The 15,809-nt window shown below is 36.4% G+C and overlaps 3 protein-coding genes across 4 annotated transcripts; 2 read left to right on the top strand and 1 right to left on the bottom strand.

Moving 5' to 3' along the window:
- The first annotated feature begins 245 nt into the window (after positions 1-245).
- LOC133286178 (uncharacterized) lies at positions 246-1,772 on the top strand. Of its 2 annotated transcripts, XM_061483561.1 has the most exons (3): positions 246-840; positions 944-1,166; positions 1,200-1,772. In XM_061483561.1, exons 1-3 carry the CDS (start codon positions 466-468, stop codon positions 1,532-1,534), a joined length of 933 nt encoding a protein of 310 aa, XP_061339545.1. In that variant the 5' UTR covers positions 246-465; the 3' UTR covers positions 1,535-1,772. The 2 variants fall into 2 exon arrangements, with proteins under 2 accessions (XP_061339545.1, XP_061339544.1); XM_061483560.1 differs by having other exon boundaries at positions 944-1,772.
- A 1,097-nt stretch (positions 1,773-2,869) lies between these two features.
- LOC133286164 (serine hydroxymethyltransferase 7-like) lies at positions 2,870-7,456 on the bottom strand. Its single transcript, XM_061483542.1, has 3 exons — positions 7,322-7,456; positions 5,269-5,671; positions 2,870-3,468 (listed from the first exon to the last, which is right to left on the bottom strand). The coding sequence occupies exons 1-3, from the start codon at positions 7,433-7,435 to the stop codon at positions 3,239-3,241; spliced, it is 747 nt and encodes a 248-aa protein (XP_061339526.1). The 5' UTR covers positions 7,436-7,456; the 3' UTR covers positions 2,870-3,238.
- A 232-nt stretch (positions 7,457-7,688) lies between these two features.
- Positions 7,689-11,876, top strand: LOC133286165 (uncharacterized). Its single transcript, XM_061483544.1, has 3 exons — positions 7,689-7,908; positions 7,997-8,150; positions 11,405-11,876. Exons 1-3 carry the CDS (start codon positions 7,719-7,721, stop codon positions 11,406-11,408), a joined length of 348 nt encoding a protein of 115 aa, XP_061339528.1. The 5' UTR covers positions 7,689-7,718; the 3' UTR covers positions 11,409-11,876.
- The last annotated feature ends 3,933 nt before the right edge of the window (positions 11,877-15,809 follow it).

Here is a 15,809-nt window from a genome sequence, read left to right as displayed (position 1 = left end):
AGTCATTTGAATAAAATTGGAGAGAATTATTTGTTTAAAGCTAGAACTAGACAGAAACATAGAGAAAGATGCAACTAAAGATGACTTTGTAGTAATTGACCTGACTAGTATCTCTTTCTACTGTCTCGCCGATCATTATTAATCTCTTTCGATTTTCATTTTTACCTCTCTTCCTTTGTGCCCATTTAAACAACGAAAATGGCATATTACCAATCATCCTTTCCCCTCTGCAGGAAACACCCATCATTGCCCCCAACAATCCTTTTTAACCTTAGAAACCTGAGCTTCTAAGATATTCCCTATCTTCCATTCTTTTCCACCTTTTTTTTTTTTTCTTCTTCTCCCTTCTTTTGCTTAAAACCTCATGCTTCCACTCTCTCTCTCTCACAATTTAAATATCTCCCTCCCTTCCCTTCCCTTTCACAATCTTATCAAAGCCTCAACAATCACTCACTCACTCACATAATGGACCCTTGTCCTTCTTCCACCAACACTAACACCAATTCAGCGAATGGCTTCTACACGTTCCTGAGCAGAGGAATTGAGGACCTAGACAGAGCCTTCATCTCAACAAACTTCATGTCAATCCAATTTCTCCAAAGGGTACTCTCACTCCTTCGATCCTTCCACAACCAACTCACCCTTCTGGTTCAGAAGCTCCACCTCCCAGTTGGAGACAAGTGGCTCGACGAGTACATGGACGAAAGCTCCAAACTTTGGGAAACATGCCACGTCCTCAAGTCTGGCATTTCTAACATCGAAGGTTACTACTCTGCAGGCATCAACATCACTTCCTCCCTCGACTCTCACACCCACCTCACTCCACAACTCTCGCGCCAGGTACCCAAAAAAAAAAATCAGTTTTTTATTTATTTATTTATTTTCTTTGGGACATTAGATAATGTTTTCTTCATGTGACTCAATACGATGTTGTCGTTTTCAGGTTCTAAGAGCCATATCGGGGTGTCGAAGAGAAGCTGTGGGGTTGGAGGAGGAGAACCGTGCTTTGATGGAAACGAGGATTCACCCAATGTCCCTGCGTTTCGATGAGAGGGTATCTGTGGAATCGAAGCTCAACGGCTTTAACGGTTTCAGGGGGGTTTTGTATGCAATGAGGAACGTTAGCTCCATGCTGCTCATGATTCTGTTACACGGCTTGGTCTACTGTTTCCCCGAGACATCGGAGTTCGTTCTCGGAGGGTACGAGGGTCGGTTGTTCCTGGGGTCCGGGTTGATGGTGTCGGCGGCGAGGTTGCAGCAGAGGGTGGCGGCGGAGATGAGTGGTGCGCCGCCGGGTATGTTGTTGTATGAGTTCAGGCGGTCGAGGGTGGCGATGGAGGAGCTCAGAGGGGAATTGGAGACGGAGGTTGGTGTTGGTGTTGGTGTTGGTGTTAGAGAAAGAGTAGAGAGCCTCAGCGTGTGTATTGGGGTGCTCAGATCTGGTGCTGAGAACATTATTTGTCAGCTTGATGATTTCTTTGATGAGATTGTGGAAGGGAGGAAGAAGCTTTTGGACTTTTGCAGTCATAGGTAACTAGCAAGCATCATGAGTGAAAGTGAGTGATGATTATGTTATCAAGATACAACCAAACAAGTAACTAAAACAGAGTAGAGTAAATGAAAATCACTAGCAACTCACTTCTCAGTTGATGCGGATTGTTTGTACCTTTAACCCTCTTATCATCTTTCTTTCTTTCTTTCTTTCTTTTTTCCTTCCCCTCTCTTGTGGTCTTTTTGTTGTTTACCAAGTTAGTTACCGTAGTTGTAAGTTGTAACCCAAAAAAAAGAAAAGAAAAGAGTTAGTTGGCAGTTGAAAAAGAAATTGAATGGGTTCTGGGTTTGAAAACAAATATTGATAATTGTCTTGCACTCGTAAGCTAAATTTTATGCCAAACTAATTTTCCTCCTCTAATTACAGTTGGGGGATAAAAAACAAACGTAGAAGGGACTAACCCCAAAAATCAAATGTTGAAAGAACCCCATAAAGAAAGTATGATAAACACAAATGACCAAAGAAAGTAAGAGTGTCAGACGATTTTTAAATTCCTTTTCTTTGGCCGTGACAGATTTTCCTCTAAAGCATTGAGTTTGAAAGGGTGCTCTCGTGAGTTGTTATAGTAAATGACTAATCATTCTACTCCAGAAATAATAGAAAGGAAAGCTTAGGACTATAGGGTGCACTCTAAAGATTCCTGAACTGCTTTAACGTCAGAAGCACACTTCTTTTGCTGCTAGGAAGCTCTTGTCTGATTCCTTGAAAGCAATGGTGGTGATGATGAAAAATTCTCACCATAGCATGACAAGTCTTCCCTCTCTTTCAAAATTATTCAACTGTCCTTTGTTGGGGTTCGGGGTATGTTTAATTATCACAAACTCTCAGCGGTCACTTTCTCATTTCTAACCGTATCTCATGCTTTTTGTCCTTTGCCGGAAATTCATGCCTTGCCTCCTTACAAGGGTTCATATGAGTACTGCTTTAACGAAATAATAAAATAATGCTTAAGCAGCAAACAGGCAGACAAAAAAGATGAGTAATATAATGTCGAAAGTCCAGCATGCCGATAGCCAAACAGGGCACAAATGGTGTTCTGGGGAGCCACCCTCCAATAAAGCAATGACTAGTAGTAAGATGAACAGCCATTCCACCGCTTAAAAAGTATCATTTTCAATGGAGAAACAATGACAGCTTCTTAGGTAGAATCAAATGGTGTTCTCAAATTTCAATTCACCTATACCACAAGCAATTAAGCTCTAGAAAAAGCAATAAGCAGAGAACAATATATCCAGATGACTACAAAAAAATTCATGTACTTAAAAATAAAATAAAATAATATCATGCACGCTTCAAATGACGTATCAAGATGAGCACTAAAAAGTAAAACCTCTATGTACTTCCTGTTATAGCATTGTCATGTAATTACTAAAGTTTCTTTATAACATCAACATCAATATCATCTTTATCCTAAACAAGTTTCTTAAACGAAGAAAAAAGTTGTGGTTGGGGAGAAGGTAAATCTTTGTACAATATCAATGTCAGCACTAAGCAGACAGTTACTCAGCGTGATGTATGACCATGGCAATATGATCTTACTTCAATTTGCATGTATAATTTACACGAGCTAACTTTGTGGAAATATGAGCTAGGAACAAAACCTAATGTATTACCACGCAAAATGTGGTAAGCCAAGACGTATCATATTGATGTAATGGATGTATGGAGGCAGCTGACTCTTGAAGTTCAAATCAAATACTGAATCCTGGCATTGCAAACTCTGGAAGCACACGTCTCAACTCCATCTCTGAGCTCAATAATATCTTTATTATTCTGAAGACTCCTGAGAAAATCTTCCAATGATTTCGCATGTTCCCTCTGCACAGTGCAGGTTAGCAGAGCTGCCCTAAAAAGAGAATCAGCTATCGTCTCAAAATCATCTTCTGAATAGCCTCTTGATGCCATTGCAGGAGTACCTGAATATGGATAACATAAAGTGGCTTGAATGAACATTTGCTTAATATGTGGAAGTAGCTGCCAACTGAAATTGATTGAATTTAGAGAATTTTTTTAGTTTCAATAGACTGATTAATTAAATTTAGATATTTAGATCAAGGACTTGCTGCAAAAAAATAATCAGAAGTTCAATAAATTCTTAATTAAAATCACATAATTTGGAACTATACCAGAATTTCAGACATATAGGAGAGATGAAACCATAAATGGCACATTTGTTGAGAGTGATGTATGAACCATAAACAGATGTAGTGTTATATGAACAAAATTATAAAATTCAATTATTTAAAGCCTAGACTAGTTTAGATATTATAGGCATGAAACCTAAGCTATTTATCCCCTCTATCTTTAACTTCTCATCTGTTTACTATAATTTTAAGTATTTCCTGGATCTAAGGGTGGGCATGGTTCGACCCAAACTGGTTTTTTTGTTGAACTGAAACAGAACCTGTTCGGTTCAAAAAACCAAACTATTTTATTTAATCCGAACTAATTTTATTTTTCCTGAACCGTTTTGGAACCAGTTCAGAACCGATTCATGTTTCAAAATCAGGTTATGATTTATAAGCTGTTCCGAACCAGTTTAGGATCCGTTTGGATATGCAAACCAGTTCTGAATTGGTTTCGAACCGGTTTTCCAAATCAGTTCTTTTGGTTCGATTCAGTTTTTAAACTAGTTTATAACTCCAATTTGGTTCAAAAAAATGCAGTTCAGTTATTTTGCACAGCCCTTGGCTGGATTTGTCTTCATAACCAAACAAAAATTATAAGTTTATGGCTTCCTGCGTATAATAAGACTATAATTTGTTTCACTTGAATTGGTGCAAAAGACTACAATTCAATAAAGTTCTCACTTTATTTATTTATTTATTTCTTCTCTCATTTATTTTTCTTTTCTCTCAAAAAAATTTTTCCTTTTTATTTGGGTCCATCGACCGCTGACTCCAACTAATTTGAGATATATATGATGTTGATTTTGATGCTGAATGGCCCAAAAGCCAAGGGGCAAGGACCCAAAAAAAAAATGGCCAATAGCCCACATTATACCACCAAACCTTATGTCATAAGAAGTATTCACAGCTCCCGAAATCTTGTGCTTAATCTTTATATATCTTCCAACAAACCCCTAGTTTAAGACATTTTTAATCAACTTTCAATCCGCCAAGTTCTTGGTCAAAACCTATCCTTAAACCTAAAAATCTTACATGTATTGCTTAAAATCTTAGATTTTTGACACCAATTAAAGGCCTATATAAAGAAAAAACAATATGATTTTAGAAAACAAGAACCCAATTTAGTACATCTAAAAATGAAACATTTACCCTAAAAAAAACAACTACTAATATTTCACAATTCATGTCCAGCTTGGTCACCGGGGTCGCTTGATCAGTTAAAAAAACTGAAGAAAAACCTAAAGGGGTGATATGTTAGCAAGAGGAGAAAATATGTTTTAAACAAATAGCTGGTAAAGTGAAAACAAGCCAAATCAGAGTTGTTTGAACTTCCCCCTAATAAGTATTTTTCTCTATATAAATATTATTAGTCTTTATTTTCTAATTTCTAGACATATAACAAAATCATAAAATTTTAATTTGATAAGAAAAGAAATAATAAAATCTAATTTGATGATATAGTTGCATTATTTTCCACCAATGGCGTATCAAATAATAATTTTTATTATTAAGGAAAGTACAGCAAAATCAATTCAAATGCTTTTATAATTTTTAAGACATATTACAAAAAGTAGAGGCAGAAAATACCAATTAATCTGAGTGTAGTCAGAACCCAAAGCAACAGATGGTTGTCAGTCTCATCAGTCCCTAATCTGCATTTTCTGTTCAACAAAGCAGATGCTAACGCATTTGCATTTTCCTTCACCTGTTGCATGTATACTTTGTACTCTGGAGTTTTAACTTGTTTTAAGGCAATGGCAAGAGCAGCAATGTGATTATTGTGAGGACCTCCTTGTAATGATGGATATAAAGCAAAGTTTGTCTTTTCCTCAAAATCATAAGTACTATCATCTCCACGGTTTAGAACCATGCGTTGCTTTCTGGGTTTTGTCCCTCTTCTATAAAAGATGATGCCTCCCCCTGGACCTCGGAGACTTTTGTGGGTTGTAGAGGTAACAATATCACAGTAATCAAATGGAATACCAACTTCCTGTGAAGAACAGCTGTCAATATACTTGAAAGCACATTCACACGTGGAATGGGAAATTAAAAGGACAGCATATTTGGCACACAAGCATATTAACACTGAAAAAGTTCTAAAATTGAACCATAATTGAAACACATGCCATTTCTTCAATTGACAATACTATAAGACCAGACCAGTATCAGAAACACAAGCATGACTAAAGCATGCTTCGCTATCCACATTAGCAATTTGACTCCCAATTAACGGTAAACCTCTCCACCCTTATTTGCTTCATTAAGTTAACATGACGAATCAGAACCAAAAGAAAAGTACCCAATATGATATAGAATTTTCATTCACAAAAGTAATTTCATTAATATTTAAGAATGAAAATATTCAGGAAAAACAGGAAAAAACAAAGAGAATATCTAAATTTTGTTTTTTATGTTTGCTTCCTGCTTTAAGAAGAACTAAACAGGACTTGTTTCATTGTCTCCATAGATATTACCAATACTAGTATCTTCTGTGGCTAACGTTTCTCTCTACCAAGATGCATGGGTACTTTTAATTAGTTGTCATACCCGTACCAGATAAGTGTTTGGCACCTGTGCTTATTGGTTACTCAATACTAGTATCTTCTGTGGCTATCAAGATTTAAGGACAGCATATTAGGCACACAAGCATATTAACACTGAAAAAGTTCTAAAATTGTACAATAATTCAAACACATGCCATTTCTTAAATTGACAATACTATAAGACCAGACCAGTATCAGAAACACGAGCATGACTATAGCATGCTTCGCTATCCACATTAGCAATTTGACTTCCACTGAATTAACAGTAAACCTCACCACCCTTAGTTTGCTTCATTAAGTTAACATGACGAACAGAATTAAAAGGAAATTACCCAGTATTATATAGAATTTTCATTCACAAAAGTAATTTCATGAACATTTAAGATTGAAAATATTCAGGAGAAATAAGGAAAAAGCATAGAAAGAATATCTAAATAGTTGTCATACCCGTACCAGATACCACACCGGTGCTTATTGGGTACCCAATACTCACCTGTTACTGAATTGAATTTAGTCCATGCACAACACCAAGTTTCATCATTGCCAAGTTATTTGGTTTGTTACAAAATGAAACAAACAGTTACTTCACTCGTTTAAAAACTTGGCATTCCTTTAAATATTTGTGCTGTGCTTACTTAGTTAGAACATTATGAAAACTATATTATTTATAGGGTTCGTCAGGTGTTCTGTCAGAGGATATCAAAATTTATACTGTCACCTCTTATAAATATGTATTATGGACATACATAACTATAATATTGAAAAATTTCCGAAAAAAGAGAAATAAAAATTTAATATTATAATTATATAGTTCCCTATAACGATGGTACAAAATCTTATATCATTTCACTGCACAAACAATAAACCCTTATTTATATTATGCTTTTAATAAATTCTCTCGTAGCAGTACCTTAGTTATAGAGAATTTGCCCATGCAACACCAACCTACACTATAGTTAAAAGCAAGGAAGGAACTATACAACAGCCTCTAACCTCCAAAGCAAATTAAATCAGAGATTTAATCATGTTATAAAAATTCATTAATAGGTAGAAACAAAAAGCAACACAAGACGAGAGAAGACAGAGAAGCAGAGAACCTTAACAGCCACCAGTGGCTTGTTTGACAAATAAACGCTTCTAAGGCTATCCCTCTTCTTCTTCTTCTTCTTCTTCATGTTTGAGAGCTTGGAGGAGCAATCACTACGGAACATAAGGGGTTGGGTTGTATGGAGAAATAGGTATGCGTTAGGAGTAGAAACAGCAGAAACAGCGACAACAGCGTCTAAAACAAGAGCAGCGGAAAGATCGGAAGCGTGGGCGTTGAGTGTTGGGTGCTGAAGCAGATGCTTCCATAGAGATAGAGATGCTTCAACAGTTTACCGGAAAAAAAAAAGAAAAAAAAATGCTTCAACAACTTCGTCACAAGGGGAAAGGGAAAGGTAGTAGATAAATGAAAAGGCTAAAGTTTGGGTTTCATTTGGCCCATTAATACATATGGGCCAGATGGATGACATTAAGGCCCATACGAAGCAGAAGAAATATACTCAGGTGAAGTGGTTGAACTTGAAGGTGATGGAGATGGAGATGGAGATGGAGTCGTCGTTGTCTTATTGGGAATACACGGGAATCCTCGTACTACGCCCTCTCCTCGCCGTAGGGTTCGTTCTATCCTTAATTTCGCTAGGTATTTATTCTCGTTCCCCCTCCCTATCTATTTGGTTCTTGATGATGTTCAAATTGAGTTTAAGGAAGAGTTGGGAATTGCGTTGTAGGTTGGTTGTTGGCGTGGAAACTGGTGCTGGTGCACGTGCCATTGGTGCAAGAGGTTTTTGGCCTTAGAAAGAAACCCGTCCGATCCAAGCCTCCAACTGGTCGCTTCTCCAAAATTTACAGCACCATTCATGCCCAAAATTTACCTTCCACATCGTAACTTCTCTTTCTCTCTTTACTTTCTTTCTTCATGATAAAGAATTTTTTTAAGATAATGGGATGCATTGAAATGTAATAAATTTACTATACCATGGTTTGGATACTTTATGATAGAATAGATGAATTGGGAAGTAAATGGAATAATAAGATTTGTACACAATATGTTTGTTTTCATCTTATATTTCCCAAACTAGAGGAAAGAAAGAAATTTCCATTAGGTTTCATTATTTTTAATCCTTTTCTGAACAATTTGAACAATGGCAATTAACAGTCATTTTCATTTGATTCCCTTCTATTCTATCTCTTTCCGCCAATTCAAATATAGCCTTCATGTTAATAAGAGAAACCAGCTGAGGCATGTGTCGGTGTTGTTTTATCAAAGATTCCAATCAAACATAAGATTTAGTTTGGCGACTTTAGAATAACATTCTGACAATAACTATTCTCTTGTGCTCTAGACGTTGTGATAAGAATATTGGATATAGACAGAACAGAGCAAGCTTGAGACTAAATATGGAAAAGAAATTTGTGCAGATTTATCCATTCATTTAGAATCCTTAACTGTTAAGCCATTGGTATCAATTTCTTTTTCCTTCTCCGTTGGGGAAGGAGGGGTCGCTATAACGGATCAGCCCAAACGTCAAACCAGAAGACCTGGGTATCTAGAAGACTACACAACTTAAACCCAATCAGCCTTTAGCTTATCCTTTAGTTTATTCAGTTGTCTTATTTATAGATTTTGAATTCATTGTTATCTTAATTTTTTAGTATTAGCTTCAGCCTCTAGATTAGGATTATCTACGATGAATTGGATTAGCTTTCATATTGTATTTTGGCTATAAATATGCCCCTAGTTATGAATAGAAACATACGCTGAAGTTTAAGTCTCATCTTTTCCTTCATATAATCTCTTTTTCATCCCTGTTTCTCTGTGGGATTGCATCTCTGTTGGTGTAAGGCGCTTGACTGGTACAACTGTGTTTGAAGCACTTGTGCGAGATGGTTGAACTGTGGATGCTACTGCCTGAAGGGGTCTCACAACCCATGGCTTTGTTGAACACTCACCCGCTATTTGATCTTCAAAGATGCAAGCCAGCTAGATAGCTTCATGCAGATTACAAGGTCGTTGGGCTAATACAGAACGGCATATCTGGAGCTTGAACCTAGAGACTAAGGTGCTGCTCAATAGTGTTGGAGTGACGTCTGGTACCTGACTAGATAAGTCTTCACATGTGGCTTGGTATTCAGTGACGGGCTTGGTCTATGTAAGTTTGGTTAGTGTCATACCTAGGTCTTTAAACTCCCTTGGCCCAAATCGTTTATGGAGAGCATTAGTGAATGAGTCCTAATTCGTAATCAATCCATCTCGGGCTAACCCTTGGAACCATCAGCTAGCAGGAGCATCAAGGTGGAAGGAAGCTATCATCAACCGCTCCTCATCCGGTACTTGATAATATTGGTAGTAACAATCCATTGCATATAGCCAATCAGTTGGGTTTGGGCTTGCGTGCCGTGGAAAATCTAGCTTGAGGGAGCGAGGTCGAGAGTGATGGTATTGGGTTCCAGAAGAGGCTGTGGACACTCTTGGTCCTTGTCCAAGAACACCCTGTTGTTGGATTTGGAGAACTAACTGTGCTCGTGAAGCATCGATCTGGGAGATGATTTCTTGCCGAAATGTAGCTAACAGGAATCCATTTTTTGAAAGATCTTGGCTTTCGTACTTTGATGGGTTTTTGAGATCTTTTCGATGACCTATGTTGTGTTGAAGTGATATCTATATAATCCGATTGATTGCGTAAAGTCATGGTAGCAACAGAACCAGGGAGAGTATACAGAAAAGACAAATCTATTTCGGTTCTATTAGTATTAGTTAGTGATCTCAGCTCAACGAGCCCTTTCTTTCATGATGAACTATTGGCACCAGTCCAAAATTTTGTGTTCCACCTATTTATGTACTACTTTTGGGGTCTGCAGTTGCTGACTCTGCACTCAGATGGGTGTTTTCTGGAATTGCGGGTGTAGAGTTTGAGAATGAAAGTACCAATGAAGCGGATACAAACAAAGAGTTGAAGAGAAACATGCTGGAAGAAGAGATTATATATGAGGTAGAAGATGAGACTTAAACTTCAGCGTGTCTTTTTATTCATAACTAAGGGGCATATTTATAGCCAAAATACAATACCAAAGCTAATCCAATTCATCGTAGATAATCCTAATCTAGAGGCTGAAGCTAATCCTAAAAAATTAAGTTCACAATCAATTCAAAATCTATATATACGATAACTGAACAAACTGAGGGATAAGCTAAAGGCTGATTGGGTTTAAGTTGTGTAGTCTTCTAGATACCCAGGTCTTCTGGTTTATCGTTTGGGCTGATCAATGAAGCAGGTAGAAAAGATAGTTGAAGAGAAACAGGGAGGAACAAGAGACTATATGAGGGAGAAGATGAAGACTTAAACTTCAGCGTGTCTTTTTATTCATAACTAAGGGCCATATTTATAGCCAAAATATAATACGAAAGCTAATCTAATTCATCGTAGATAATCCTAATCTAGAGGCTGAAAGCCAATCCTAAAAAATCAAGATAACAATCAATTCAGAATATAAAAATAAGATAACTGAATGAAGTAAAGGATAGGCTAAAGGCTGATTGGGTTTAAGTTGTGTAATCTTCTAGATACTCAGGTCTTCTGGTTTGTCATTTGGGCTGAATCACTTTGGGCATATTCGTTATAACCTCTCACTCAAAATTGCACCTTGCATCCTATGAATAGGTGTTAAAAAGTTTCTGCTCAGGTTTTGGGTATGATAATGAGTTCTTTGCCTTGGAATCTGATTTTCTGAAAGCGCAGCTTTGTCTTTATATAGCATGGAGCACTAAGAAATTCAAGGGTTTTTTAACATGTATTGAAATAGAAAGGAGTAACAGGGATCCAAATACATGTTGTTTTGCCCTAGGGTTTCCAAGCAACTAACATGTATTGAAATAGAAAGGAGTAACAGGGATCCTAATACATGTTGTTTTGCCCTAGGGTTTCCAAGCAACCAGGATGTTTGAGTTGATAGTTTCTCTAGTCTCGTGTTTGGTAGTTGATCTCATTAGTGTGTTTTTATTCAGTCAAAATTTTGGAACATTCTTGTACCTAAATAAATAAATAAATTTTGGAACAAGATGTAGCTAATTTGTATTACTCTTAATTTAAGGTGTAGAAATGGTCGTGGATACTGATGGTTGCTTCCTTCCATTGCAGATGAGATCATTAAATTGTGAAGAGATATGTTGGAGATGATAAACATGGGGTCTTGGACTGTAGAACAGGCAGTGATTCATTGATTGAAATAAATGAAGAAACTCCCAAGTAGCAGGCAACACGCCTCAAAAACTCGTGCGATTGGAATATTACACACCTTGTACATAATGTTGGTTAACTTCAGAAAACTAAGCCGTGAATGGAATGCAACTAGAGGGATCCGACCATCCATCTTCCTTCTACTCTATTTAGTGCTCTCTGTAACTAGTTTGTCAAACTCAATTTATGATTAATTATGATTTGTTTTTATGCTAGCTTTTGGCCATATATTGTTCCGTACAAGGTACAAGCACCTAGGTAAGATGATACCTAAATATTAAAGACTTGGGTTAGTATCAATTTAGTTACAAGCTTGTTGACATTTATATTAATTTTTCTGTTGATGATAAAAGATACGGCATCATGTAGGACCATTGGACCAATATTCGCAGTCTTTTTGATAAATGATACGGGAGAATAGAGTCTTGACTACCTTCGAGCGGTAGGAATTGATTATGCTGTTGGGCGTGTTTTGAGTTAAAATTAAAAATAAGTGCTTATAAAAAAAATTAGCTTAAAAGATATTTTAAAATTTAAGCTAAAATAAATTATTTGGTAAAATAATTTATAATTTTTTTTAAAAAAAATCCTCTTAATAGCTAACCTTTTTTTTCATTCAAGAAAAGCATTTTTATTATGATAATAAGAATTTTTACAAAAATATATTTGGCTTTGTTGGAAACTGCCATTGAACTATGGAAAATATTTGCAATATTATTGTTGTACTATTCACTCAGTGCATCTAGCCAATAAAAATTGAGAAATAATTATGATACTTGTATGGAAAAGGAAAAAAAAAAAAATATTTTTTTATCCAAATATCACTTGTTAAATGATAAATACACTTACTATGTTCAGAAAATTATCTGCTATGATAACTAAACCGGACTAAGAATCTTCATTCTTTTATGACTAAGTGCCAATTTGGCGAGTCTTGTTTGGTGGGGTTTTTTTTAGCTTATTTTCTCTTAAAAGCACAAAAGCACACATTTGAAATTAAATGTGCTATTTAGTAATCAAGTCAATGTCAACCACCCAGGTTTTTTTGACACATCTAGGTCATGCAGAAAATTTAGAAGACTTCAGGCTGTTGTTTGCTCTTATAGGAACGAAGTATTTTTGGGAGGTTAACAAATTCCAAGAGAGGGCAAAGATAATATAAAACTCATGATTGAAAAATTTGCATTAATCCTCCCCAGACAAAGTCAAAAAATATTCCACGAGTCAAGACTGCTTCCTAGGAAGCTAGAATTAGCTTTGATTCGCCCTTTCCAGATACGAAATGATAGAATGGAGAAAAATAAACAGCGAACATCAAATTAACCTCTTTACCCACAATGACCACATAATTATATTGTGTGGTGTTAAATAAGGGATATGTTATTATTTTATACATAATTTATCTAACATATCTCCTTAGTAAAAGTCTTTTGATTTTGAAACATAAATATTGCACATGTCTTTTTTTTTTATTCTACATTATGTTAAATTTTATTAAAAAGTGAGAAGCGATGAGGATCAAATTTGTGACCCTATGATCATAGTGGCTCTTATACCACAAAGAAAATGAAAGAAAGTAATGAAGAAAAAGAAGAGAGAGAGAGAGAGATAGAGAAAGACAAGCTTTGAGCAAAAGTTTGAATTGTGATTAATTGATATGATACAAAAGGAAGACCGAAGGTGTTTGGATGTCCATGCTTCCATTTTCTTTGGCCATATAACAGACATAAGCTCTCCTAATCACAAATTATACAAATGCCTTAACTCATATGGCAAACCGTTTATCTCCAAAAATGTGTTCAATGAAAACAGGTTCCTCTATCCCTCTTGGTTTAAAACAAACTACTTGCAATCTAACTCCTCTTCTTCTTATATTAGCAGCATCAACCCACTAATAACACAAAGTTCCTCCACTTCTAGTTCAAGGGCTTCAACCAATAGGTGCAGTTCACAATTTTGTTCTAGTTCTTCTATACCTAACCCCCAAGCTTCTGCTTCCCAGCAAACAGCAGCCTTTCACAAGCTTGTTTCCTCACCTTCTCCTCAAGTTGTTTCTTCTACTCAAGGTTTTGGATCCCCTATCTCGCAAACAGGTAACAATAACAATCCTTCCTCTTCTTCTCAACACTCTTCTGCTTCTCCGTGCAGAATATGATGCACTTCGGACCGTTGTTCCTTTCCCTCCTAACCGAATAGTAATAGGATGTAAATGGGTTTTTAGAGTTAAGGAGAGTCGGGATGGCACTATATATATATATAAGGCTAGGATGGTTTCTATCAAGTTTCATCAATAGGCCAATTTCAATTATTCTGAAATATTTTCTTCTAATTGTGAAACAATTAATTATTAGAATCTATTGACAAGTCTCTTGTGTTGCAAGCTTAATAAAGCACTTTATGGACGAAAATAGACACCTAGAGCCCGGTTTGATAAACTAAAAAGTGCACTGCTGCAATTCGAATTTTATGCAAGCAAATGTGATCCCTCACTGTTCATACTTTGTGGCAATACTTATTGTGTTTATATGTTGTTCGATGTGGATGATATCATCGTTACGGGGGAGTGATCCAGCTTATATACAGTCTGATTTAGCAGCTTGACTCAACAATTTGTCGTCAAAGATCTTAGCGCTTTCGATTACTTTCTTGGTGTAGAAGTAAAGATAACATATTCTAGTGCTCTACTTCTCTCTCAGTCTAAATAGATTTGGGGGTGTTTGGTTGGAGGATTATTTTTAGATCCATTTTAAAGTGAGGGTGGGTTTCCTAGAATTCCATGTTTAGTAGCACATTGGATAAAAAAATTTCGGGAAAGCTATTTGCCCGGAATTCCGTTTTGTGTGTATTTTCTAAACCAAAAAATATCATCCAAAGGGTGATATTTCAGGAATCCCAGATGATGGGAAAATATAGATTAATTTTTTAGACAAAAATAACCAAACATAATATCAGGAAAATTAACCCAACATTCCCGAGAATATTTCAGCCTACCAAACAACTTTTTGGTAATATGATCAAAAAATTCACTTTCCCATCATATTTTCAAGAATTATAATTTTCGGATAAAAAAAAATTTCTTTTCTACCAAACGCCCCCAAAGATTTGCTCAAAGCTAAAATGTCAGATTCAAAAGGTGTAAATTATCCACACATGGCTCTAACTACTTCCCTTTTTCGGTCAATAGTTGGTGCATTGCAATATGCCACATGAACCAAACCTAAGATTAGTAATCCACTCAACAAGGTTTGCCAATTCATAGCTCAAGCCTTGGAGAAACATTGGACCATTTTCAAACACATTTTGACGTGTAGTTGAAGGGTACCATTTCTCACGGATTGAATCTGAAATCAAGTCATCCTAGTAGCCAATTTTCTATCACGGCATCAGTGACCCAAATGACCGCATATCCACCTCATGAGCATGTTTCTTTTTTGGATCCAATTTTGTACCATTGTGGTCTAAAAAGCAAACTGTTGTTGCTTGCTCAAGTATCGAGACAGAATTCAGAAGCCTAGCTCTGACTAGTGGCTACAGCTGATGTTATTTGGCTGAAATTGCTTCTTAAAGAGCAGCAAGTTCAAACCAACATTCCCTCATTTATTGTGACAATGAGTATAGTGCCATTATCTCACAACCCTGTCCTTCACACTCGGACAAAGCATATGGAGAGAGAAAATTTTGTTAGAGAGAAAGTTTTAGCTAAATAACTGCATGTATTTCATGTTCCAGCCATTGATCAAGTAGCTGATACTCTGACCAAGCCTCTTGGAGCTCCTAAATTCCGATTGCTTAGGGACAAACTCTTGGTTGTGGATTCAGTGAACCTTCTCCATCAATCCTGAGTTTGGAAGGGCGTAATATGAATATAATAATTTTACTTTTACCCTGTTATTTTACAGTAACTATGTTACCACTGTTTAGTTTCAGTGGTTGTAATATGAAAATATTAGTAACAGTGGTTGTAACGAACCAACTATTAACTAACTATTCCTTTTGTATCAGATCAATTAATCACAATTCAAATTTTTGCTCAAGGCTTCTCTCTCTCTTCTTCTCCTTTAATTTTCTTCTATTTACTTGATATGGTTCTTTGATCTTGTTTGTAAAAAGTTTGAACAAGGGAGTCTTCAATCATATTATCCCAATATCGAAGCACATGTTAAAAACATAATAGTTAATTGCGTCGCAATAGCGCCGCAAGCCACGCCGTATGGGCGTTGCGGTGCCTCACCGCAAAAAATTGTGTCGCGCCAAACCGGAACGCAATAGCGACCATTGCGATCACATTTGCGGCCATATTTCTGTG

This window comes from Gastrolobium bilobum, unplaced genomic scaffold (assembly GCF_033153095.1).
Source record: "Gastrolobium bilobum isolate Gb01-03AN ecotype WA unplaced genomic scaffold, APGP_CSIRO_Gbil_v1 utg26470, whole genome shotgun sequence".
NCBI classification, from domain to species: domain Eukaryota; kingdom Viridiplantae; phylum Streptophyta; class Magnoliopsida; order Fabales; family Fabaceae; genus Gastrolobium; species Gastrolobium bilobum.
This window is presented reverse-complemented; position numbering and strand designations above follow the sequence as displayed.

What these genes read in the sequence shown, in the direction of transcription:
- LOC133286178 (XM_061483560.1), top strand. Translation starts at nt 466, where the DNA reads ATGGACCCTTGTCCTTCTTCCACCAACACTAACACCAATTCAGCGAAT. An exon ending in CTCCACAACTCTCGCGCCAG is followed by an intron (nt 841 to 943) that starts GTACCCAAAAAA and finishes TGTCGTTTTCAG; the next exon opens with GTTCTAAGAGCCATATCGGG.
- LOC133286164 (XM_061483542.1), bottom strand. Translation starts at nt 7,435, where the DNA reads ATGTTCCGTAGTGATTGCTCCTCCAAGCTCTCAAACATGAAGAAGAAG. An exon ending in AGCCACTGGTGGCTGTTAAG is followed by an intron (nt 5,672 to 7,321) that starts GTTCTCTGCTTC and finishes TGTTCTTCACAG; the next exon opens with GAAGTTGGTATTCCATTTGA. An exon ending in GACTACACTCAGATTAATTG is followed by an intron (nt 3,469 to 5,268) that starts GTATTTTCTGCC and finishes ATCCATATTCAG; the next exon opens with GTACTCCTGCAATGGCATCA.
- LOC133286165 (XM_061483544.1), top strand. Translation starts at nt 7,719, where the DNA reads ATGGGCCAGATGGATGACATTAAGGCCCATACGAAGCAGAAGAAATAT. An exon ending in TCTATCCTTAATTTCGCTAG is followed by an intron (nt 7,909 to 7,996) that starts GTATTTATTCTC and finishes ATTGCGTTGTAG; the next exon opens with GTTGGTTGTTGGCGTGGAAA.